General features: G+C 42.9%; 2 protein-coding genes across 2 annotated transcripts in view; one reads left to right on the top strand and one right to left on the bottom strand.

Moving 5' to 3' along the window:
• The window catches only part of ZNRF3 (zinc and ring finger 3), a 147,941-nt gene that overhangs the window by 42,531 nt on the left and 79,295 nt on the right, over window positions 1–26,115 (top strand). The window lies entirely within an intron of this gene.
• On the bottom strand, window positions 4,606–20,227 carry LOC118906807 (origin recognition complex subunit 4-like). The gene is given in 5 exon segments (XM_036874493.1): window positions 4,606–5,688; window positions 5,691–5,725; window positions 5,727–5,790; window positions 5,793–6,146; window positions 20,220–20,227. Coding segments are annotated over 4 exon segments (1,293 nt in total). The 5' UTR covers window positions 6,058–6,146; window positions 20,220–20,227; the 3' UTR covers window positions 4,606–4,759.

The raw sequence follows: 26,115 nt of genomic DNA, 5'->3' as shown, positions 1-26,115 counted from the left end.
CTGTCATGCCCACCCCGCACGCCACACCTGTGCAGTCTCCTGCCTTGAGGACGTGCTGTCTCTGAGCCCTGGAGTCCGTCAGCGGCAGGCACGACACCTTTCAGGTCCCAGTGCCTCGGCACCTCTCTTGGGTTCCCGGGGCCCTGGCAGAGCAGCAGGCTCAGTGCCTGGGAGTGTGGCCCTCGGTTCCTGGGCCTGTGAAGTGCCCTGAGTGGCTGCTGGGTCGTGGGTGGCTCACTTCTGATGGCTGTGGTCTTGCTCATCTCTCATTCCTCCTCCCCCTTGGCTCTAGGAGGTAGTAATTTTTGTTTTTAATTAATTAATTTATTATTTATCTTTGGCTGCATTGGGTCTTCGTTGCTGCGTGCGGGCTTTCTCTAGTTGTGGCAGGTGGGGGCTACTCTTCATTGCGGTGCGTGGGCTTCTCATTGTGGTGGCTTCTCTTGTTTCGGAGCATGGGCTCTAGGCGCGCGGGCTTCATGGGCTGTGGCACGCGGGCTCAGTAGTTGTGGCTCGCGGGCTCTAGAGCACAGGTTCAGTAGTTGTGGCACACGGGCTTAGCTGCTCCGCGGCATGTGGGATCTTCCCGGACCAGGGCTTGAACCTGTGTCCCCTGCATTGGCAGGTGGATTCCTAACCACTGCACCACCAGGGAAGCCACAAGTAGCATCTTGACTGAACATCATTTACCTCAGATATTCAACCAGCAGTACATTTTTTATGCAGTCTCAACCTATATCCTATTTGTTACCTCTCAAAATATTGGTAAACAATTATTTTAGCTTTATTCTGTATTTCGTGTCAGTGTTTTGGGCACAGGTTGTTGTGCTACTGTCAAATTTTACTTGTTGTTTTTTCTGCAAGTATTTAACAAAAAGTTAAAAAAAGAAAAAAAGTCCCATAAAACCCCACCTTGGGTAAGTGATTAAGTATTGTACAAATAAAATGTATGCTATCCCCATTCCATTCCCAAGTTAAAAAAAAAAATTGTATGATTTGCATATGAAGTTTTTCTTCAGTTATATGTTCTTAAAGAGGGGAACAGTAGCTTTATAATTTATAGTGAGGCTTACACCTTGAGATTTGCAAGAATGGGAATAGGTGAAAGGGAGGTTTGTCAATTGTGGCATTTCCCTCCTTTGTTGTATAAGCAGATTGTATTCCCACAAAAGTACGTATGTTGGTCCTGTCAATTTTAAAAGAGGCTAAATGGCATTAGTTATCTTGTCTTTTCATACAGAGATTTTTAAAAAGTGGCTTAGGAAATAGACATCAAAGATATAAACTACACTTCCCAGCTATAACTAGTTTAACAATTGAACGGAAGAATTCTGGTATTTTCACTTAGGGTAATCAGTAAGAGTGATCACCAAGGAAGCTAGCTTTCATTTACATTTTTAGTGTTGCAAATTCTTTCGTTTATCCCGTGACTTTCAAAGAAAATGGGGGTGGAGGAGCCCCACCTAGTCACATTGAGTGTCACAGTTCACACCAATGGATTCTCAATTTTTTTAGGGTAAAGGTGAAGGAAGGGGCAACACTTAGGTTATGGTGGTTTGAAAGAACCTGCGTTGTCTTCTAAAACCAAATGAAAATGCAAACCACAGTGGAATCAGCAAGGAATCTCTGCAGAAAGACCAAAACTGTTTCCACAGTGCTGCTCTGCAAAACAGATTCTTCAAGAAGTTAATTGTATATAATCATCATATATAGCATTATGATGTGGTAAATTTGAACCAACAGCTCTTAATTCCTCAGAGCCATTCACATGCATGTCCACAAAATTGGAAAGACTTTTTGTTTTTGTTTTTGTTTTTGTTTTTGGTTTTTAAAGACAGTATCGGATTCATGTTTTTTTTTTTTTTTTAATAGCTACTTTATTTATTTATTTATTTATTTTTTGGCTGTGTTGGGTCTTTGGTTCGTGCGAGGGCTTTCTCTAGTTGCGGCAAGCGGGGGCCACTCTTCATCGCGGTGCGGGGACCGCTCTTCATCGCGGTGCGCGGGCCTCTCACTATCGCGGCCTCTCTTGTTGCGGAGCACAGGCTCCAGACGCGCAGGCTCAGTAGTTGTGGCTCACGGGCCCAGCTGCTCCGTGGCATGTGGGATCTTCCCAGACCAGGGCTCGAACCCGTGTCCCCTGCATTAGCAGGCAGATTCTCAACCACTGCGCCACCAGGGAAGCCCCTGTTTTGTTTTTCTTAATAAGATCCTGTTTTTGGTAGGGCACTTGGAGGGATCACATGAGTGAAAACTGCACCAATGCCGCTAACATTCCTCCTCACCTGTTTTTCAATCTTTTGATTGTGCTGTTAACAGGCTACATTCCTCCTCTAGTAAATGAAAATATCTTTAAGCCGTATTTGTTTACATTATTCTCAAAAGTTTTTTGCTAGGGCTTTTTCAGATTTGGTTTTTATTTTATTGATGATGGTTTAAACAGTTTAAGAGATGAAGTTAGGTTAAAAAATTTAAAGTACATTTTAGCTTCTCTGTATTAGGGAATATGGAAAGGGGAATTTCAACATTCCTTCTCTGAAAAAATGCCTTTGAAATGTAGGCACGTGCTTCATTTGTATGACTTTTGCTAACCTATTTTTTCTAGTTTGTTTTATAGCTCTTTCCCTGATGTTGATGGATTTTCTGTAGCTCTTATGGAGCCAGGGAGGCAGATGAGCGCTCTTAACCTTTTAGTGGAATCTTAAGCTGATAAAAATTTGCAATCTTTTTTTTTTAAATTTATTTATTTATTTATTTATTTATGGCTGTGTTGGGTCTTCGTTTATGTGCGAGGGCTTTCTTTAGTTGCGGCGAGCGGGGGCCACTCTTCATCCCCGTGCGCGGGCCTCTCACTACCGCGGCCTCTCTTGTTGCGGAGCACAGGCTCCAGACGCGCAGGCTCAGTAGTTGTGGCTCACGGGCCCAGTTGCTCCACGGCATGTGGGATCCTCCCAGACCAGGGCTCGAACCCGTGTCCCCTGCATTGGCAGGCAGATTCTCAACCACTGCGCCACCAGGGAAGCCCAAAATTTGCAATCTTCAAGCCAGTTCTTTAGGTACTTTTATGGTCAGTGCCTTTAAAGCAGAGGGTACTTCCCTAAAACAGTTCAGAAAAATTTTTAAAGGGACAATTTTAGCTCCAGTGCAAAATCCTTGCTTCTAGTAGTAGTGAATCTACCATGGTAAGTATTTTGGCCAACTGTCCCCTAAAAATCTATAGACTATTGCATAGAACCAGAATGCAAGCCTTAGCTTTCATGAGACACTGCTGAAAAGTAATTGACAGTGATCTGAAAACTTAGAATGCCTAAGTATGCAAAGAATAGGTTGCAACTACTGAAGAGCTATTTTTATGTGCAGAAATCTCATATTCCATTCTAAACGCAATACTTCTTAAAAACCAAGTAAATAATTTCTTAGAGTTTTAAAAATACATGGTAAGGAACATGTTACTGAGCTTTGGTGTCAACGAAATGAGTTGAATTCCAGGGTCTGTCAATCCTCTGGACAGGGCCACTACTGTGTTAGTTTTCTCACCTGTAAACAACAGTAACTAAATATCATAGGGTCTTTGACAGTTAAAAGGATTACAAACTGCACAAGGATAGGGACTCTCCCTTTTGTAAACCTTCCATGAAAATAACAGGCAATCAAATATTCTTGAATAAATGAAGTCACAACACTTAATGCTTATTAAATTTCACTTTAAACATGTACCGGGGACTTCCCTGGTGGTCCAGTGGTTAAGAATCCGCCTTCCAGTGCAGGGGACACAGGTTCAATCCCTGGTCGGGGAACTAAGATCCCACACGCCTCAGGGCAACTAAGCCCACACGCCGCAACTACTGAACCTGCGCACTCGCCCGCAATGAAGATCCATTGCAGCCAAAATAAAAATAAATAAATAAACAAACGAACAAACATATACCAGTATTAGTTCATGGATTCCTGAATTTATAAGGTGATGCTTTGACATTTCCACATTCCTCATAGGGGTCTACTTTTTGTTACAAATAGATTTAGTTAACACTGTCATACACTTTCCATTATTTGTGGGAGTGGTTTTACAGGAATTTCCTACAGTGCCTGTTAGAAAGACAAATGCTAGTCCCTAGAAGAGGCCCAAAAATCTGTATTTAAAAGCCTCCTACAAGAGATTCTTCTGTAGATGGTATGAGTACCATATTTTAAGAAGTCTGGAAGAAAATGTTCAAACTTTTGGCTTTTTTCTTCCATGTGAACCATCTTCTAGCCAAACTGATCAGTCTCCTGAACTAGAAGACCTTGGTCTGGGACAGAAACCCAAATTTCCATGAATACAGAAAAACTGCAGCACCTCCCAATGGACCAAACGATTACTCATTACACCTCAACTCTTACCATTGTTTCTTTACTGTTTTGTTTAAGGATTGTTAAAACATCTGGCTGCTGGGTTGAAATGAACTCTTCAAATGTACCACATAAATACTTCACAGGTGTTAAATAAGCATGTGGTTCAATCCCTAAAATAGTTATGCTTATTTTTTTGAACAGCTACTTACAAAATAACCTAAATCACTGGAATTATAAATCATGTAACTGCTCGTGATTCAAAGGCAAGGCACAGCCATGATACTGCATATTTAACAGTCTCCCATAAATACAAAAATACATCTTTATAAATATAGGAAACATAGTAACATATCTTGTTAAAGGACAATAGCTTTTAGTTCTTTAGAGAAGTATGCCTGAAACTCCATAACTGAAGCCATGGTTATATTTATAACCAGTTTAGGGAGGATGTTGCCCACTGCCTAACATCTGTAGGACAGTTAGGGTATTTCTGCAAAGCATTCATAATTTGTGTATTATCCAGAAGTAGTTTCATCAGCTGGTACTCCCTCTGTGTATTTACTGATGTTCTTTCCAGGGGCCTTATTAATTCTAATTGTTGTAAGTGTTCAAAAGCCTTCATGACAACAGATTTCTCAAAATTATAAACAGAATGGGCCCTCCTTTGAACAAACTTCTGAAACTCATTATAAACCATTTGAAAATTAAAGGGCTTCTCTTCATAGATGTCATTTAAATGTTTCATTGCTATGATAAGACAGATTTCCAAGACCGACAGACCACGTACAATATTTGCTTTAGAGTCCACGCTACACTGCTGATTTGCCTCCGTCAGATCTGCTGCAGTCATAAATGGTTGTGATGGTGTTACGCGATTTAAAGCAAGCCTCAATAGCATGTGTAATGACCGCAGGTTTTTGCTGACATTGAAATGCTTCTGCAGCACTTCTTGTACACTTCTATCTTCTGAGAGACTCTGAACCTTCTCATTCCGCTTCTCAGCGAAAATCTTGTCTGGAAATACTGCAGATAGAGATAATTGTTCTTTAAATATTTTAAGATACTGTGGAAAACCAAGTGAATTCATTAAGTGTATCTGCCAGTGGGAAAATCGTGACTTCACTCTTTTTTCTAAGAGTTCCAAAATATCCAATCTACGTGTAAGACCAATAACTGCTACTGGAGTCTGTGCAAACTGAGAAATGTCAAAAAGATTATAGAGGAGTGTTTGGTTTTTATGATGAGCAAAAAGATCAAATTCATCTAATATGAAGATCGCTGGGCAACTACTAGTCCAGTCACCTTTTTTTAAAGCTTCCAGAAGAAATGAAAGGTTTTCAGCAAAACTTCCAAAACTTTATCTCCAACTACAGTTTCCAGATTTAACTGCCTTTAGGGCAATTTTGTCCTCGATCTGCAGCAGTCCATTTAAGTGAACTTGTAATACATTTTCACTCCCTCTTCTCCTTCTATTAGGTCTTTCAAAGCATGGTTTATTAACATAGTCCTTCCTGATCCTTGGGGTCCAATAATGAGAGCAGAGTTACTTTCTCCATGGATAGCAGTTCTTTTCAGCAGCTCAATTAAGTGTTTATATTGTACTTGTACTCCAAATAGGTTACTATGTGGACTCTGATGACAAAATCTTTCACGTAAAATTCTTTGTACCCGCGAAAGGTATTCTGCTTGTATTAAGTTGTTACTCTTTGATTTACGACTGCTCATTTCAACAAATTGAAATCCAGGGCAGAGCAGGATTCTGGGGACCGCGGGAATCCCTTCACAGGCTCCTCTCGCCGCGTACTCTGCTCTGCCTCACCTGCTGCCGCTGCCAGAGATACACCCATACTCCCTTTACCATGGCTCTCATGGAGCTGAGCCAGCAGGCAGAGCAGCCCCTTGAGGGCCTCTGAAAGCAGAGCTGAAGTACAGACTCCAAGGGTCTTCTGCACGAGGTGGAAGGAGTCTCAGGATGTACCTGGAGGGAAGGAAGCCAGCCGGGCATTATAAATACTCCCGGGCCTCGGAGTAGGATGGCAGAGGACATCCGGGGCCATTCCAAAGGCAGGGCTGATAGGCTCACACCTTGTTCATTTGAGCTGCTACTACATTCATGTTTAGGAATTTTTTTTTTTTTTTTTAAATTATGAAGATGAGTCTCTACCTCTTAAACTGTTAGTTGTCATGCCCTGGCTGGTGCTGTTAATATACAACCGAGACCGGAGGCCATAAATTTGAAGATGATGAGCTGGTGCCAACAAACTTTCCTCTTACAATAAAAAATTGTTAAAAAAAGAAACCCTCCCCCCATGCCAGATTTGTTTGTCTGAGACTTGTCTCTGTAGGTATCCCAGGGGCTCCCATGGAAGCTGGCCTGGGATGGTGGGGAGACAAGGGAAGGGACAGAGCGGGTCAGTCTGAGTTGGGACTGGTCTGTGCTTGCCTGCTGGTGCACGTGCTGTGTCAGGGCCTGCATCTGGGCTTAAAATGCTATTCATTCGTCAACATACCCCCTTTTCAAGTTTCATTGTTCTGTTGTTTTGACTATAAAAGTGACACTTTTTATAAAACCAGTTTCTGTGGTCTGGAACAGGGTTCTCAAACTCTTGTGTGCATCAAAATCATCTGGCCCCCACCTCTAGAGAGTCTGATTCAGTGGCCCTGGGGTGGGGCCTGAGAATTTGCATTTCTAACAAGTTTCCAGATATCGCTGCTACGGCCGATCTGGCAACCACCCTTTGAGAACCACTGATCTAGAAGGTACAAGGAAATGAGCACCATCTTCAGTCTTACCACTCAGAACCATTGTTAACATTTGAAATGTAGTGAATGTATACTTATGTATATGGACAGAGTTTTAAAAGCAAAGATGGTTCTGTGCTATACGTATTATTGCTTTTTAAAAAAAAACTTTTTTTTTTTTTGACTGTACCTTGCAGCATGTGGAACTTCCCCCACCAGGGATTGAACCTGCACCCCCTGCAGTGGAAACATGGAATCTTAACCACTGGACCGCCAGGGAAGTCCAAAACAAACTTTAAATTTTAGAATCGTTTTAGACTTACAGATAAGCTGCAAAGATAGAGTTCACATATACCATTCACCCAGTTTCTCTTATTGTTAATGTCTTACATTATTGTGGTACATTTGTCACAACTAAGGAACCAACAGTGGTACATTACTATTAACTCCACACTATTTTTGCTTTTAATGAAAATATTACTTTTAATGTTTTTTCATAATAAGATTCAAATATCAGAACTGCATAGTGACAGAAGGAAAAGACCTCTTTACTCCTCCCATCTCATTACCTATATATTTCAGAGTAGTTTTCTGTGCACTTGTATACCCATGTAATCACACACACACCTTTTTTTTTTTCATTTAATGTGTCTTGAAAGTTTTTCTTTATCAGTATATCTAGATCTGTCCCATTGTGTTGCAATGGATAACACACATTGTTTGGTACCCTTTTAAAACTTAATAATATCTTACCAGTTTCCAGAATTTAAATCTAGTGGATGAAAGGTGAGGTCTGGCATACCTCCCTTTTATCTTGCATTGGAAGTTAGACATTATTTGCCCGCCTCTGTGGAGTACTTAGCATGTTCCAGGCACTGCCAAGCCTTTAGCATACATTATCTAACACACTTATCAAAACAACCTTACGAAACAGGTATCATTATTGTCCTTATTAACAGATGAGGAAACAGGGTCAGGGAGGTTAAGCGAGCAAAACCCTTTGACGACTTTCTAGCTGAAGCAGGCTCTCTGGTGTTTTGAGTGTCGTGAGCCACTCAGTTTAGTGTGACCATGGCGTGTTTGTTCAGCTTTCCTGTGTGCCACACCCAGTGCTAGAATATGAAGGTGAAGGATGTCGTTAAGGAACTTGGGCTAGTTGGGAGGACATGCATGTAAACAAATAATTATAGGTTAAGAATTACACCGGAGGTTTTAAATTACTGGTGGGGTTTTGACACCTTAAAAAAATCCACTGGAGGAGGGGATGTGTGCTTGGAACTGTTGCATTGCAGAGGTGCAGAGGGAAGCGCAGCATCAGACTTGGCAATCTGACCTGAGTTCGAAGTCTAGTATTACTTTTCAGCTGAGTGACCCTAGGTAAGGCACTTAGCCTCTCTGAGTTTTTGTTATGAGTATCTTAAAAAATACTTCTTATGGTTGTAAGATTAAATAGATACATAGTAAGAGCTAGCTATTGTTATGCTCAATAAATACACAAATATATATTAAGTATTTTATATATTTAGTGGGCTTAATAAATATAAATGTGTAATCTCTGCCACATCAATTGCTGAGTGGAAACTTGGAGGACTTCCGTGGCGGTCCAGTGGTTGGGACTCAGCGCTTCCACTGCAGGGGGCACAGGTTTGATCCCTGGTTGGGGAACTAGGATCATGCATGCTACGCGGCGCGGCCTAAATTTAAAAAAAAAAAAAATCCTTGAAAAGTTCTAGACAGAAATAAGTAAGGAACCAAATCTCACAGTCTTTTATCTCTCGAGACCAAATCCTGAAGGCCTCCCGGGATGCCTCATGCCCCCGTCTTGCCTTCTCTTGATGGGCCTCGCTCTTGGCACTTACCCCTCACTCCCACGTGCATTTTATTCTTTTCGTGCCTTCTCTCCTCTGTGTAACTGCAGTCTCTTTGAAGGACAGGATCCCTGCCTTTCATTCTTGTGTCCCCTGAAGTTAAATGGAAACACGTTGAACATCAGTTGCAGAACCAGGTGCTTTAGGAGGGGAGGCGCACGCTCTCCTTGCCAAGATGGTCGAGCTTAAACAGGATGGTCTTGGAAGAGTTTTTTCATCTCTCCCAACCATTCTTCCCCCCTGGGTTTTTCAGACGTTGGCCTTTTACACCCAAACTTGAGTTTTTAACATGGATGGGTCACTCAACATTTTGTTCAAGATTTTTAATGAACTGTATCTTAATATATGAGTAGTCTGTGTTATGAGTTAACTTAATCCTCGGATCTTTCACTGGGAAGAAAGATTTATGTTGATATTCCCCGCCCCCCCAACTTAGAAAAGCAGAACAAAACCTCAGCAGGCCTGTGTCTTGTGTAGCCAGGACAATTCCGACCAGACTGCCATAGGTTAGATAAAATGCCTTTTTCGTTTTTCCTTTCCTGCTTATGCTTGGGGTAAAGAACCTTCTGGCAAAGAGTCTGGACCAGCAAAGCTGGAATAATATTGTAAAGAAGCTTTGGTTGAAGATGAAGCTAAGTGAGTTGAAGGAAAGACTAGCTTCTTTGCTATGTAATGGCTTGGAGAAGTTTCTAAGTTTGTCTTGGGGGATTGGCGGTTAAAACATGGTCCATGTCAACCTGAACTGTCTAAATAGTAATCTTGAGAAGAAATAAGGCAGTGTTATTTTTTTTCTCCTTTCCCTTGAAAATTGGCTGAACCCCACACGTTGGTTGGAAAGTGGGCTTGACTTGAGTATGTGAAAATCCACTTTCCTAGATCCGAAGAGCAGGACTCCCATTTCTGAAGGGTAGTAACAGAGAGCCAGGCGAGGTTTCTGCCGTTTTCTGTTTTTTGTTTTTTTTTGAAGGAGTTTGCTCCCCCTAAGAGAGCCAACTATTCAGAAAACTTAATCACAGGTTCTTCCTCCATTCAGACTTAATCTGGTCATTCAGAGGCCCTTTCCCTCCCCTTCAGAGGCTGCTGGCACCTGACCTGGGGCCACAGAGGTCTTCCTCTGGGCCTTTGGAAGGCTGAGAGGGCAGGAGCAAGTTCGATTCTTTGGGTTAGGGGGTTGGGTTGGGTCTCTTAAACTTAATCTCCAGTTGTGAACTGTAAGGGAGACCAACCATCAGAGACCAACTCCCCTTTATCATTTACCATTGCAGCCAGAAGCTTCTAATGGTTTCAGCCAAAAATATTTATGAAAATGACCCAATATAACAAAAATGTATTTAACTGAGGTTGTTCATTTTATGGACAGTTGTTCCTTTTCAGGCACTTGAATCACCCTCATGAATTCCTTTTTTTTTTTTCCCCTCCTCTTTTTCTGTCTTCAATTCTCCAACATGTTCAGTGACAGTGGAAGGTACTGGAGAAGTCTTTCTTCATATAAATAAGTGCCTACATCTCTCCTCATACTTCTCTTTTGTTTTTTTTTTAAATTTTTATTGGAGTATAGTTGATTTACAATGTTGTGTTAGTTTCTGCTGTATAGCAAAGTGAATCAGTTATACATATACATATATCTACTCTTTTTTAGATTATTTTCCCATATAGGCCATTACAGAGTACTGTACTTCTCTCTTTTCTTGACACTAAAAAACAAAACAAAACAAAAAACCCACAATAGTAGAAGTCGGGTTCTGAGAAGTCCTGTGTTGGTGGCAGCATTGGCAGCTGAGGACGAAAGTGATGAGACCCTGGCATGCTGATTAGGAGCACTCGCTTGTTTACTAGTTGGGTGGCAATAAAAGGTGTCTGGAGTACTGCAGATTTATTTTTGTTGATTTGAATTCAGAGTTTATTTGATTTTTATTTTTTTAATTTCATGTTTACTCTTTTCCACTTGGCTGAGGACAAATACAGATAAAGTCTTGGCCTATTGAGAGAGCCATTTAAATTTGTTTGATTTTTGTTTTTAACACAGCACATTTTATATCCACAAAATGTGGTGAAGACAGAGCCATTCATAAAAACAGATTGCACAAGTCTGTGACTTCTGAGTGTTTACCCTGGAAGAAATCACCCGTGCCATTTTAGCCTTGCCCTTTCACATGGGATATGGTTCTGTGATTGAGTTTCAGGCCTGAACCCTTTGTGTGTGTACATCTAGCCCCATGAACCTCTCACCTGTTTCAGGAAATCATTTTGAGCAAAATGATACCTTCTTTGAGAGTCTGAGCACTTTCTCAGCAGAGCCATGTGATACAGACACGGAGAGCAGGGTGAGGACATACAGATGTGTCCACCTGCCTGTGGGCCTGACTTCTGTGAAAACCCACCAAAACCAACAGACGGACTGTTCTTTGGGAGCACTTTGTTTCAGAACTTTCATATAGCACATCAAGCCATTTAGTAGCAGCCAGAAACGAAGACGAAGCTTTAGCCCCTCTCCTTGTCCCTAGACCTTTATGGTTGTCGCCCATGACAACCAAGAACTTCAGCTTGGGAGTTGGGAGACCTGGCTTCCAGATGAGCTGGGGGAATGTCCCAAGGTCTGTCTTCATTCGGAGTGAAGGAATGGGACTTGATTCTCTAGCGGTCTCTTCCCCCTGAGTCCTGTGTGATTTCGGTGCACCAGTGCTACATCTGGGGTTGGAGAGCTCAAATGCAAAAGGGACTATTTGAGATGTCCACTTAGGGGCTGTGAAGCCTGTCGACTCTTGTGCTATTTACCTGGAAAAATGAGGGCAGCTTCTACCCAAAGTAAAGGCCGCCCTGAGATTCCCCTATTTAGAGTCTGTGGACAAGTGGTTGGTCTACTCTTCTTTGTGGCTGCTGTTGCTGTATTGGGAAGGGGGCATTTGGACCAAGGATTTAGAGATTTTTCTGCCGGGAGATGATCACATTTGTACTGAGATGGTGCTTAAAGCTGGTACTTGCCGTTTTATCACTAATGGCTGTGTTTCTCTTTCCATAGACGTGGGTTTTATCTGGCCGTCTCTCAGGTACGCTGACAGTTTTGACTAGTGCTTAAAAAGGCAAGTTCAGGAAATGCTATTTTCTGTGTTTCTTCTTTCCCTACTTTCCCCCTTGTTGAGCAGCACAAAACTGCCAGGTTTTATGTTCCACTGGGCAGTTGCTGCTGGTCTGATGTTTTTCTCTCCCCTCCTTCCTCCTCCTCCTGTGCCCCCTCCCCCGGAGACGCCCCTCCCGCATCCGTGCTCTGCTCCGAGGGGAGCTGTACCTTTGTGGTTCTTCTGCAGCTGCCGGACTTTGATGGGGACATGCTTGCTGCCTCTACACTTGCTTCCCGTAGCAACCGGCTCTTTGAAGATGACCTCTTGCTGTTTGCCTGTTGTCTCTTGTGTTGGATTATAGATGAGAGATTTACCAGGCTGGGGGTAGGAGCCTGCTGTTAGCACATTTCTTTTAGGGTTCCCAGCGTCCCTCAGCCTGTGCTTTCTCTTTCCAGAATATGAGGTTTTGCGGGGGTGGGGGTGTGGAGGGGATATTTGTGCTGAATCAAACACAGTGTTGAGTGTGTAGGATTGCCCTAGTTGTGAGATAATGTGGAAATAGTTGCTGCAGTGATTCCTTACTGAAGCTATTTGGTTTACTTTTCATTTTTATTATAATGTGATTAACACTCATTAGGAAGGGAGGGCACTCTTTGGCCCCCCACTCCCCCCAGGTGTTGGTATGTTGGCACTAAAGTTGCTTCCCCATATAATCTGAGTGCTGGGAATTGCCAAGTACCTAAATCTCCACACACTTGAACACCCGTGTTTTCCCCCAAAGCATCAAGTTTTCTCTTTCTTTACAGCAGCAGAATCCCCTGACATGTGGCCCCTGTCTTGCTTGGATAGCCCCTGATGTGCTGTGCACAGCTAGTGCGTGGATTTCTGTTCAGCTCTGTGAACTTGCCTTGGACAGAATGAGGACATTGTGGAACAGCAAGGATTCCAAAGGAACCCTGGATTAAAACAAAAACTAGCCTTTTTTTTTTTTAACCTATCGAAGTGACAACGGCTAAGATAATAGTAGCGCCCATTTTAGTAAAAAGGTACAAGAAAATAGACATTTTTATGCACTGCTGGTAGGAGGGTTGTTTGTAGCAGCGTATGTATCAAGAGCCTTAAAAATATTCATACTCCTTGACTCAACAGTTTTTCTTCTAGGAATTTATCCTAAAAAACAAAAAACAAAATCAGAGGTGCATATCAAGATTTTTGTGTGAGGATGTTCACTAATATGTTATTTATGATAAAAATTGCCAACAATGAGAATATCTGGCTGGCAAAGTGATAGTACTTTTGTTCATATAGCAGAGTGCTTTACAGACATTAAAATTGTTTGAGAGTATTTAATGTCAAGGGAAAATGCTCATAAGTGGAAAAAAAGCAGAATATAATAATGTAGTTTAGGGAATTCCCTGGCGGTCCAGTAGTTAGGGCTCTGTGCTTCCACGGCAGGGGTATGGGTTTGATCCCTGGTTGTGGAACTAAGATCCCGCATGCTGCGAGGTGCAGCAAAAAAAGTGTAGTATATCATATGATCCTACTTTTTTTTAATTAAAAAATAAGAAAAATTGTATGGCATACATAGAAAAAGACTATAATGAAATACTACCTCTCAGTTTTTTCTCCAGTAATGAGATTTTGGGGTGTGTTAATTTTCTTCATATTCTGAGTTCTTCAATGATCAGATAATTACTTTTATAAGCTGAGAAATTTAAAAAATTGATTCCCTACCGATTAACCCACAAAGTACATTGATAATATTTTCTTTTAAAGCTAAGTATTTTTTAAATAGGTGAACCAAGATAATACATCTGTTCTTTGTTTTTTTATCGTTAGAATGTGCTTGTGTTTTTTTTTTGTTTTTTTTTTTAATTGATACCACCATCATTCTTTGTGTGAGAGAAATGGCTTTGCAGCTTTAAGAAGTTGTGGTTTTATCCAAAAGGAAGTTCTATCCCTTAGCAGGAATTCAATAAAATAATATATCATCTTTTGTAATCATGCAATGATGCCTGACTTCAAAGTGACTTACTAGTTTATGGGCATTGGTGTTTGGATTGGTTGTTTTTGGCAAAGTCCAGATGGACTGTCCATTTGTTAAAGGTGGATGCATGGCAGTGGGCTTTGGAAGCCCTTCTGTTTGTTAGTGGTTGAAATCACTAGTTATGGACCTTACCTTTATTTGGAAATATTTGTGATTTGGGGGAAGAATGAGAAGTATTCGCAGGTGATGGTTCTATGAGCAGGTTATCTAGGGGCATCAGGCTGGTGGGAGAGCGTTTTGGGGACCGGAGGGTGGGTTTCATTTGTGTTTGATAGTAGCAGATGGCGGCTGATGGTAGGAAGGTCTGCACTGTCTGTTAAGGTGACCTTGACTATGAGGTTGGTTGAGTTACTCAGCTATGCTACAAGCCTTATGCTTCTTCAACCCTCACTGTCACCAATTACTTGGGAAGCTCATAAAGCTGGGAGGAAGAGAAGTATAGCAGTCATTTCTTGGGAAGGCATTGAGAGGCAAGTCTAGAAGGCTGGAATATGGGTAAAACTAGCTTCTGTTGGGTTCATCTTGTGGGAGGGACTGGTGAAGTTAGGGTTGGCTCTCCTGAGAGGGTTTAGTTTTTTAATACTCTCTTCTATTTTGAATCCTTTAAATAGGCACATGTGGGAATCCACAGGTGTCTAGATGGAGTTTTCTTTTAACTGGTATCCTGTTATTAACCATAGATTACTGAATAATGTTACATTGTATGGACACCACATTTTGTTTATACATTCATCAGTTGTTGATCATTTGGGTTGTTTCCACTCTTTGGTTATTATAGACAGTGCTGCTGTGAACATTCATGTTCACGTCCTTGTGTAGACATGTTTTCATTTCTCTTGGGTGTAAGCGTACCAGTAGAATTGTTAGGTCATACGGTAACTCTATGTTTCATATTTTCATGAACTACTAGACTATTTTCCAAGTGGTTGCACCATTTTACATTCTTATCAGCAGTGCATGAGGGTTCCAATTTCTCTCTGTCCTCATCAACACTTGTTGTTGTCTGTTTTTTTGATCATAGTCATCCTAGTAGATGTGAAGTAGTACCTCGTGTTCTGATTGCATTTCTCTGGGGCTAATGATGTTAAGCATCTTTCCGTATGCTTATTGGTCATTTGTATATCTTATTTGGAAAAATGTCTACTCAGATCCTTTGTCCACTTTAATTGGGTAATTTTTTTTTTTTTATTGTAAGAGTTCTTAACGCTCATAAAGTTTGTTTTTTTAATATTTATTTATTTAGGTTGCACTGGGTCTTAGTTGCAGCACGCATGCTCCTTAGTTGTGGCATGTGGACTTATTGGTTGCAGCATGTGGACTCTTAGTTGTGGCATGCATGTGGGATCTAGTTCCCCAGCCAGGAACGAACCTGGGCCCCCTGCATTGGGAGTGCAGAGTCTTACCCACTGGACCACGAGGGAAGTCCCTCATAAAGTATTAAGGTGCACAAAGAGATTTTCTTTATGTGGGTTGTATCTACTGATATTTGCCAGGTGAGAAATTAAAACAAAAACTTTAAAAATATTTAACTTTAAAATATGCTTTAAAATAATAATAAACCCATTACATGTTAACATAGCTAATATTTTTTATGAACAATATTATGCTTTGGAAAATATAGTGAAGAGTGGTCTTTTTAATATTTTTGTCTCTTTAATATCTGGCTTAATAGAAGATAGTTGGATTCTCACATCTACTTCTGTACCCAGTTTGTTTTGATATGCTTTGGTTGAAGTATATGAAGAAAATCGGCCTTACACAGATGTGTAGTTGGAAAAGGGAGAAGTATTTTATTAGTTTCTTAAGATAATTGTGGATATCTTTGATACTATATCAAAACTCAGCAAGAGGTAGTTTCTTGAAGGTTAATTGTAATGTGGAACCTGAAGCCATATAGATGAACTCTTCGTACTCTTTTACGTTGAAATCCATTGGTCTTGCTTGCACTTTGAATGGGTCTGTTACTAATGGATGATTTTGTATTATCGTGCATTGGTTATTTAGAAAATACTGATTCACTGAGTCATACGGCTCTTTCAAATGCTGACACATTTCATTATACAGTATTAAAAAAATCACATTTATTAATATCCTCATCATCCTCAATAGGAAAGTCTTTAAGTAGTATTGGGATTCTGTCAAGCACATGGCGGTAGATACAAATTTCCCCAAATTCTAATTTTGCTTGGAAGCTCAAATTTTATTATTGGCAACAAATATTGTCAATTGTTTTCCTTGAAGTGGCAGGCTCACTTCATTCATTTGTGAGAAAATGTCTGCCCTATACTTATCTGTATAACCATACTTTGTCAGTTATTCTTTTAAGTAAAAATGGTGTCCCATAAAAAAGTGGCTAGTTCAGCTTGCAACTCACAATTGCACAAGTACTTTATCATGAAGCAACCATGTGCTTTGGTATGCAGCAGAAGTGCTCTACGCATACTTCCTTTGTCACACAGAATATTAAAAAGTATGTACTCAGGAGTTGGGAGCTAATAAAATAAAAAATAATAAAATAAAAATAGTTTTTATTCATTAGTGTTCTTCATCAGTATTGCTTCGTCAACATTCTTAAGGAAACTCCTTTTTCTGATTGCAAGTATACAGTAGTCAGGAGTGCAGTCTGGCGCCACTGCCTTGATTCACTCAACAGTATTATCCCATTGTTACATTTACACAATCAGTGCAAATGTCGGCACAATGTAAAAGGCAGTTGTTGTCTTAGTATTATTACAAATATGGTATTGCCCTTGCAGATTCTCTTAAAAGGTTTAAGGACCACCCCCACTGCCGCCCCCACCAGGAGCTTATAGAGTGTACTTTGAGAACCCATGGGCTAGATGGCATTTAATGGAAATTGGGGTGAAATTGTTTTGAAGGCAGTTGCCCCTCTGTTATCTCAGATGTTAGCACACATTTGCATGATGATAGTGACAGTGTTTGTGTGTATATTATGCACCTTGTAGTTGGACATTCTTCCTAGTCTTCAGCAATATTCAGAATCACAAAGCTATTACCACTGAGGCTCCTTTGAAAATGAAATGCCTTCCCATTTTCTTTTCTTTTTTTTTCTTCCAAGAAAAGGCCTCTCTTCATCACCCACCTTTGCCAGATGTGATGTTTCCTTATTTCATGTTTTGAGTTTGAGAAAGCAGGGGCCCTTTAGGGCCTTCCTGCATATGTCCGTTTCTCAGGATGCTCCTTACTCTGAAAACCCTAGATGGGTGTCTAGCTCAAGTCCAGGCCAGTGGCTGGCAATGACCTGATCCTTGCCATGTAAATCCTCACTGAATGGCATGAGACTCAAAGTTAGCAGTTCACGGAATTGTAAGGTGAGCCCCGTTTCCCAGCCAGTTATGACCCGATCTAAAGCCATAGCTGGGCCATTAATGTATTTTGGGCCTTGTCCTCTTTTATATCTTGCCAAACTCGGAGAGTCTACTGTATAGCTACTGGCAACAGGCCTCTGCCAAAACTGTTTATGAATGTATCATTTTACACCTCATTTTTCCTGTTTCCCCTTGTGATGGCACCTTGCCTGTGTTTCTCTCCCACATCTTTCTGCTCACTTAAAAAAATTATTCATTTAACTTATTCCTGCATTGTGATACAGACTTTTGGCTTCTGTAGTTACTTATTGTGCAAGAGATGCTAAAGAATGAAAATGCGGATTTCTTACAGGACCCTTTCTTTTTCAACTACCAGTGATTCTCCAAGGGCCTTCTTACGGGGTTGAATTATGTCCCTTCCCCCAAATTCATGTGTTGAAGTTTTAACCCCCAGTACCTCAGAATGTGACCATTTTTGGAGATAGATTCTTTACAGAGGTAATCAAGTTAAAATGAGATCATTAGGGTGGGTCCTGATCAAATATGGCTGGTGTCCTTGTAAAATGGGGAAATCTGGACACAGACACGAACACAGAGAGAACCATGTGAAGATGGGAAGCAGTGATGGGGTGATGATTCTACAAACCACAGAACGCCAAAGATTGCCAGCAGCGCCCCCAGAAGCGAAGGGAGAGGCGGGAACAGATTCTCCCTCAGCCCTCAGACACCTTGATCTCTGACTTCTGGCCTCCTGCACTGTGAGACAGTGCATTGGTGTTGAAGCCACCCAGTCTGTGGCATTTGTTAGGACAGCCCTAGGACACTGATCCTGGTTTCAAGGCTGACTGCTCTCCCTCGTGGCCCCGTGGTTCTGTTATTCACCTTGGACCTTTGTTCCATAGGTCACACCATGGATGGTCTCCCAGGGCGACCTGTGCCGCCCCCCGTGTGAGGGTCCTGCTCAGAGCAATGCTCCCTTAGTGCTCACACTGATGAGGAATGCAAGGTTGAGGATGGCATCTTCTGGAAGGATGGAGAGAGATGGTATTGGACCCCGAGGCAAGCAGCTTCACGCATCTGCACCCATCCTTTCCCCGGCACTGATGAGAGATGTTGAGATCTGCCTGGCCTCCTCTTGCTCCCCTTTCCTGCGGAGCAAGGAGTGTTGAGCCAGAATGGGTATATTTGGCTTTATTTTCTCCAAGTGCTTTCTCCCTGCGACCCTCCTGTGGGTTCCCAACTGACTGCCTGTTTGCACCACACTGCAAGGAGAGGTGGCCAAGAAAAGCGAGCTGCTGGAATGCTCGGGGCCCCGAAACATTGCTCTTAATGGTAGTTTGGTTCTTGCCAGGATGTCCTTGTGAAACTTTTATGAAGATGTTGTTGTACTTGCATTGGAGGTTGAGAATTGCTGTTAACTTTGCTAAGTCCCGTGTCCCCCAGGAATGTGGGCCACTGAGGAAATGCCTCCGGCCCTCCCTTCTGGACGGGCGCTGCGCTGTGGCAGCTGCCTGCGCAGAAAGTTGAGCTGGATGGATGGATTAAGGGACATCAGCTAGGCCTTTGTTTAAAAATATTTAAAATATGTTTGAACCTCCCTTTATCAACAAAGAACAGTTCCTTTCGGCAGAGAGAAGTTTTTCATTTCCATGTTTTTTTTGCGATTTTGTTTGGTCCTTTTGTATATTCGTGACTTTGGAAAAGTGTTCCCATTCACATTTTGAAAGCCGAGTACAAAAGGCGCTGCATAATGTTCTATTTTGCTTAAGGGAAAAGAGCAGTTTACTTCTATTAAGAACATAATGTTTATGAAGATAATCTTCTCTGGCTTGAGTTAATTTTTTCTGGTGCTGAGCTTTGACGATTAAAAAAAAAAAAAGAACATGTTTGAGAATGTATGTATTTTAAACTTCTCTGGAATTAGGAGTTAATGGAGGCATATCAGTAATGAGAATGAGCTTTGCAAGTTACAAAGAAATAAAAATGAAAGAGGTTCCTATGTCGGGGTCTGTGCTGCTCTTAGAACCAGGAGTATTAACTAGCTCAGAGTCCTTGACTATTAAGGTATTTTGAGTTAAATGTCAGAATAAAGTATTTTCCTAAAATAAGATCCAGGTTTTTCCTTGCCTTCCTCCGTGATGATCCCAGTTTTGTGTATCAGGTTTCTGCTTTAGATCTTCTCTGGGCATTTGCCCAGAGTTATTAGAAACCTGAGCTCCTTCTCTACATATGTGCAGGAAGGGCCAGCATGTTGCACAACTCTAGGGGCCCCATTCATCTGAGTAGATGAGACCAGGGTGTGAAGGGTGCCGGCTGGAGCCGGCTGCGTGCAACCCTGAGTGCAGGTGCTGACAGGAAAGGCATGGTGGGTGGGGGCCCTTGCTTTTGGGGTCATTTATTACATAATTACTTTTAGAAACAGACGCTGGACATAACCTTTGATATTCTGTGCCCTTGATGAACCAAATCATTCATCTCGAGAAGTATTTGGCTAACTCTGGCTTATGGCTTTTGCCCTCCAGCTACTAGCTTAGCCACAGCTTGACAGGGGTGAGGCCACAGCTTGTGAAAGATCAATCCAGAGAATTATCAGTTGTCTCTTAAGGTTGTCCTGAAATTGCTTGCAGGCCAGCCCTGAAGTTTAGGAACAGAACGTACTTGCATTTCTCCTTTTTATACCTTTCTCCTGCAAGTATTCCTTCCTGTCCTTCAATTGATTCTGGAGACTGGAATCCAAGTGAAGAAAATGAAAGGGGCTTTAGGTAAACATTATAGAATATTTCAAAAGTTTCAGGGTTTTGGATTGAGGTTAGGGATGCGCCGCCCACGACCGAGGTTCCACTCTGCCCTGAAAGGAATTCTCTCTAGTCAGTCACGTTTCAGCCGTTAATCAGACATTTAACAAATGGCTGGTGCAGCTATTAGATTGAATCCTTTGAACTTGCCAGTTTTGTAAGTCAGAAATAGTTGAATATTGGCGATTTCCCATGATCCTACCCGGAGTTCTCTGGAGAGGCTCAGAAGAGCAGGGAGCTGGGACCCACATGCCTGGTGCTGGGCTGGGCTTCTCACCTCGGCACCACCTGTGTGTGACATTGGGCAGGTCACCACCCCCATCGTTCTGCAGTTCGCTGCTCTGAAGACAGGCATGATGTGGTACCTCGTCGTGGAGTTGTTTTAAAGATTAAATATGTTCAGTTCTATAAAGCACTTAGAGCAGGGCCCGGCACACGGCTTGCTCTGTGTGCTCTTGTTATATAATGTAGTCGTTCTTATAACACCTTCACAGTTCCTCCCATATCTGTGTGCCACAGTCATTTAATATTTCTCTTTAAAGTGACTATAATTCTAAAAACTGAAATAACTTATTTTGTTGATTCTTAGATGCTTTGCTTTTTTTGTGTCTTATCATTTCTGACATTGGAATGTCTTAAAATCCATTGTGTGTCCTCGTTTAATTTTTTCCTTGCGACTCAGAGATGTTTGGTTTATGGTGTCTTAGCTTTGGTGAAAAAGGAGATTTTATCAAGAACTTGTGCTTATCTCTTCTAATTCATGGTAAAATGAACATACGTGTATTTATGTATATGAACATAAAATATATGTTTTAAAAAGTCCACCTGTCCACCACCTAGAATCCTCTGTGGATTTACTTAAGGGTGGGTTGATAGAAAGGACTTCCTGGGGCTTCCCTGGTGGCGCAGTGGTTAAGAATCCGCCTGCTAATGCAGGGGACACGGGTTCAAGCCCTGGTCCGGGAAGATCCCACATGTCGCGGAGCAACTAAGCCCGTGCACCGCAACTACTGAGCCTGCTCTCTAGAGCCCGTGAGCCACAACTACTGAACCCACATGCCACAACTACTGAAGCCCATGCGCCTAGAGCCCGTGCTTCTCAACAAGAGAAACCACCGCAATGAGAAGCCCACGCACTGCAATGAAGAGTAAGTAGCCCCTGCTCGCCACAACTAGAGAAAGCCCACGTGCAGCAACGAAGACCCAACGCAGCCAAAAATAAATAAATTAATTAATAATTTAAAAAAAGAAAAAGAAAGGACTTCCTGTACTATACATGGCTTGGAAACCAGCAATAAGCCATCCTTTCATTTGCCCCACTGACTGCCTGCTGAGGTCCTGAAGGCCGGGCAGGATGGGGTGCAAAGTGTTCTCTTCATCCCTGGGACAGGAAAAGCACGTTGGCCCACCTGGCTGATGGGTGGTGGCTCTGTCCATTGTTGGAGCATATCAAGTACCACAGAGATGGTCAGAGACAGGGATGTCCGCCTTGGCCAATAGTGCCTTCAAGTAGGGGGTGTGTTCTCTGCAGGCTGCTTTCTGGGATGGAAATGGGCGGGTAAAGTGATGTGGGAGGCCAACCCTGAAATACAAGGGACCGGACAGGTGTGTAGTACAGATAAGGTGGGGAGGGGTGAGGGATAGTTCCTGCTAATACCTGTAGATCTTCCTGCTAGCCATAAGTGTCTGATGACATATTTTAGATTTTCTGAGCAGCCTTTGATTTGTTTCCTTGATTTTTTTTTCTTTTTTTAGCAGCAGCTTCTTGCATTGGATGAAATCCCGAGCTTCCTAGAAACAAAGGGACCTCCTGATCTTCTTTCCTTCCCTTTTCTGGGGCTGGTGTTTTCTTCATGACCGAGTATGTAGCATGGAGAATTTGGGGAAGCTGATTTTGCCTTTTCTCCTCCAGGGAGAGAGGCATGTCTACAAAGCATGGGGCCTGTCTTTCAGTCCTTTGAAGTCATCTGCTCTGACTGAGACCGTTTCCCCACTAGCTTCTTGAACCTTGAGCTGAGCAAAAAATTACTTAATCGCCCCCAAAGCAGTACGTGAGGTGCGTGCGGAGGGCTTCATGCATTCCTGCTTTAACTTTATCTGCCAGAGAGCTGAGAACTGAGTAGGGCACTCCTGCTTCTTAGACCTCTGGGCATCACAGGCCTCCTGTAGAGGGGGGTCTGTAGACCTGCCTTCAGGCCTGGGGGATGAATAGTCCCAGAAGGCTTTGGAATCATGCTGGGTCCGTTCTGGAGGAAAAATAGAGCCTAACAGCCATGACTGCTTTTCACCCCAAAGTGTATTTAGCCCTGAGGGTCTCAGCAGCCAAGTGGGGTCCAGGGGCGCCAGGAGTCCTGAGTGGCACTTACCCCTCCCAGCACATCTTGATTTGTTAACAAGGAAGATTTGAATTAGGTCTAGAAAGGTAATATGCATATTGGGCAGACCACAGGGCTTTTTGTTCAAGGCTGTCTGCATTTGGAAGAGAATTGTAGAGCAGTGTAGATTTGTGTGTAGTGTCTTTGGTTTATGACAATTTTTGGTTTATTACAGTGTTATGGTTTGGAGCCAGGACAGTGCTTTCAAAATTCCATCTTTGGAGCCAGGATAGTGCTTTCCAAATTCTGTCTTTGTCGAGGGGCTTTGCAGTTCTGACATTCTGCTCTGTTGGCACCGGTTACAAGATAAGACTGACAGTCACAGAATTCCAAGCCGATTATCATCTGGAGCCCCTCCAGCATGGGATCCTTGGTCTGACTCTTCACTGTGTCACTCACAGCACCTGTCACAGTGCATGACACCCAGAGGGTGCTCAGTAAATTTAGTGAACGGGTTTATATATATATTTTTAATAAATTTATTTATTTATTTTTGGTTGCATTGGGTCTTCGTTGCTGAGCATGGGCTTTCTCTAGTTGTGGTGAGCGGGGGCTACTCTTCGTTGTGGTGCGCGGGCTTCTCACTGCAGTGGCTTCTCTTGTTGTGGAGCACGGGCTCTAGGCACGTGGGCTTCAGTAGTTGTGGCACACAGGCTCAGTAGTTGTGGCTTGTGAGCTCTAGAGCGCAGGCTCAGTAGTTGTGACGCACTGGTTTAGTTGCTCCATGGCATGTGGGATCTTCCTGGACCAGGGCTCGAACCTGCATTGGCAGGCGATTCTTAACCACTGCGCCACCAGAGAAACCCTGAACGGGTTTATAAACTTACAGATTGCTTTCTTTTTTTTCTTTTTTTTAAAATTTTATTTATTTATTTATTTATGGCTGTGTTGGGTCTTCGTTTCTGTGCGAGGGCTCTCTCTAGTTGCGGCAAGTGGGGGCCACTCTTCATCGCGGTGCGCGGGCCTCTCACTATCACGGCCTCTCTTGTTGCGGAGCACAGGCTCCAGACGCGCAGGCTCAGCAATTGTGGCTCACGGGCCCAGTCGCTCCGCGGCATGTGGGATCCTCCCAGACCAGGGCTCGAACCCGTGTGCCCTGCACTGGCAGGCAGACTCTCAACCACTGCGCCACCAGGGAAGCCCACAGATTGCTTTCTGATTGGATGATAATGCTTACTGTTACTGAGACCTCGTCCATTGCGCTGCATCCAGCAAGATCATATACTGCCTCCCCCAGGTTGCACCACGTTTAGAGGCGGGAACCAATGTTTGTTCTCGGTCTGGCAGTGTGAAGAACTTTGGGATATGGCGTGGGGGAGCGGAGTGCAGAAGGATGCTTTGAAAAGCAAGTGACTCTTCTGTCTAGTTGTTAATAAGAACTGAGGCTCCAAGTCATTGGAATCAGTTTGGTCTTTGCTGAAACCAGTTGATCTACCAACAACTACTTGAGTGCCTACTATGCAGGCAATAAATCAGTAACTGATTGATTTGGCGATGGGTAAAAGTTGGTTTTACTTTTGTCTCCCTCAAATCCAAAGAATGACTAAAAAGTCATTTATTTTTCCTGTTGGGGAAGGTGTATGACCCAGTGACTCAGGGGCCTAGTTGGCAGAGGGGATCAGAGTGGCTGGTTTGAACGTGGGTCCAGCTGCCTCCGTGTCTGTTTGGATGTGTCGCCTCCTGAGGCTCTTCCTCAACACACAGGGACAGTAATCTCTGTCATGCACACCTGCAGCGAAGAAGTAGATATGACCTTCATTAAGGGTTGTAAAGACTGGGTACCCAAAGTGGTTGCCACTCACGGGGGGAGAGGATGAAAGAGTGGCCCTTGTGGGGCACAGAGACTCCAGGAGCCTCAGGCTTGTGACGGGCTGCATTTGGTGGGTACCGACTCATCCAGTTTCCTTCATTTGGCCCATTTCCCAGTTTGGCTTCTCTCTTAGCTCTAGGTAAACAAGTTACCGTGTTCAAAACTGAATGACTTGCACCTGGTACATTTTGTCCTCGCATCTTATAGCAAGAGCTAAATGGTACCCTGGCAACTTGGCAGAGTGAGTGCCGACTTCATCAGCAGAGAAGAACGCAGTCTCGTGGGAAGGCGAGGCCCTGGAGGAGAGTGCCCTTTCTGGTCTGGAATTTCTCACCAGTCACAAGTGCTCATGAAAATTACCTTTTGGTACTCACTCTCCCATCCTTCCCAAGGGAAGCTGAGTAGCTTCTCAAGTATGTCTTACAACCACAGGGATGAGAATCCCAGTTTTGTTGAAAAACTAGACCTCAGAAACAGGAAGATACAAGCTGGTCTTTTTGGAGGACGAAGGAGATTCAGCTTACACAAGGCTCTGGCCCAGCAGCTCCGTGGCTCCCACATGGGAAGTGATCCCTTAGCTGTGGAACCGGGCAGCTGGAGGGACGCCATGCCCGCGGACTGCCACACACCCTGGCTGGTGCCACCTCCCCTCTCCTAGGGGAGCAGTGCAGTTCACAATGGAGACAAACCTCTGGCCTGAGTGGACCTCTTATATTGACAAATTAAGGTTATCCTCTTCTATGGATAAGAAGATGCCCATTCGCCAAGATGCATGCTTGCATCTAGGAGTAATAGTACCTTATTACCATATGCAAGTGCAAGTTTTGTAAATAAAGAACTTGGCAAACAGTGGCCATTTCATATCATTTTTTCCACTACTTGGAAGCATTGAGTTATGATTTCTGTCACGTAGTCAGTTTCAGGTAGAAATGGGAAGCCTAATTTGAATTAACTTCCTTGTCTACACTTGACCTGTTTTCTTTGGCCTAGGCAAGTAATTTTCAAAGTGTTCTCAGAAGTTCACCTTCATCAGAATCATGTTAAAATCCCTAAGTCTGTGTCCCAGCACTAGAGATTCTGATTGGGGTTCTGTGTATGGCTGGACCGTGCAATTTCTGTTTCTTTACAGTTCTTTCTTTGAGGTTAAACTTTGCATGGAATGAAATGTACAAATCTTAAGTATTCTACCCTGTGGGTTTTGACAAATGTGTCCCCTTATGTAACTCAACCTTTATCTTTTTTGTCAAGATAAAGAACAATATGACCATCAGTCCAGAAGATTCCCTCGTGCCCCTTCCCAGTCAGTCCCCACTGGACTGTGCATCTAGCAGTGCCCCAGGGCTTCTTGTTAGTAGTGGCTGAGGCCAGAGAGCCACTGGTAATTAATGAACTACAGCACAGAGTTGGAAGTTTGATCTAGCAGGAAGGGCTGGGGATTGGAGTTACCATCTGAATTCAATGTTCTTGAATTCTGTAGATCTTGGATCCTATTGATAAGGACTATATTTTAAAAAGACATATTTTGGCAACTTGCTTAGGAGTTGCAGGCAACCTCTGGGCCTGCCTTGCTTCTCCCTTCCGAAATCAGGGTGTTTTCAGTTCCAGGTGTGGCGTCTACATTGTTGCTTGGATTTTCAACTCCTTTGGGCTGTTTTAACAAAATACTACGGACTGGGTAGCTTATAAACAACCGAAATTTATCATTCACTGTCCTGGAGGCTGGAAGTCTGAGATGTGGGTGCCAGCATGGTCGAGTGA

Source organism: Balaenoptera musculus, chromosome 14 (assembly GCF_009873245.2).
Source record: "Balaenoptera musculus isolate JJ_BM4_2016_0621 chromosome 14, mBalMus1.pri.v3, whole genome shotgun sequence".
In the NCBI taxonomy this organism is placed as follows: domain Eukaryota; kingdom Metazoa; phylum Chordata; class Mammalia; order Artiodactyla; family Balaenopteridae; genus Balaenoptera; species Balaenoptera musculus.
This window is presented reverse-complemented; position numbering and strand designations above follow the sequence as displayed.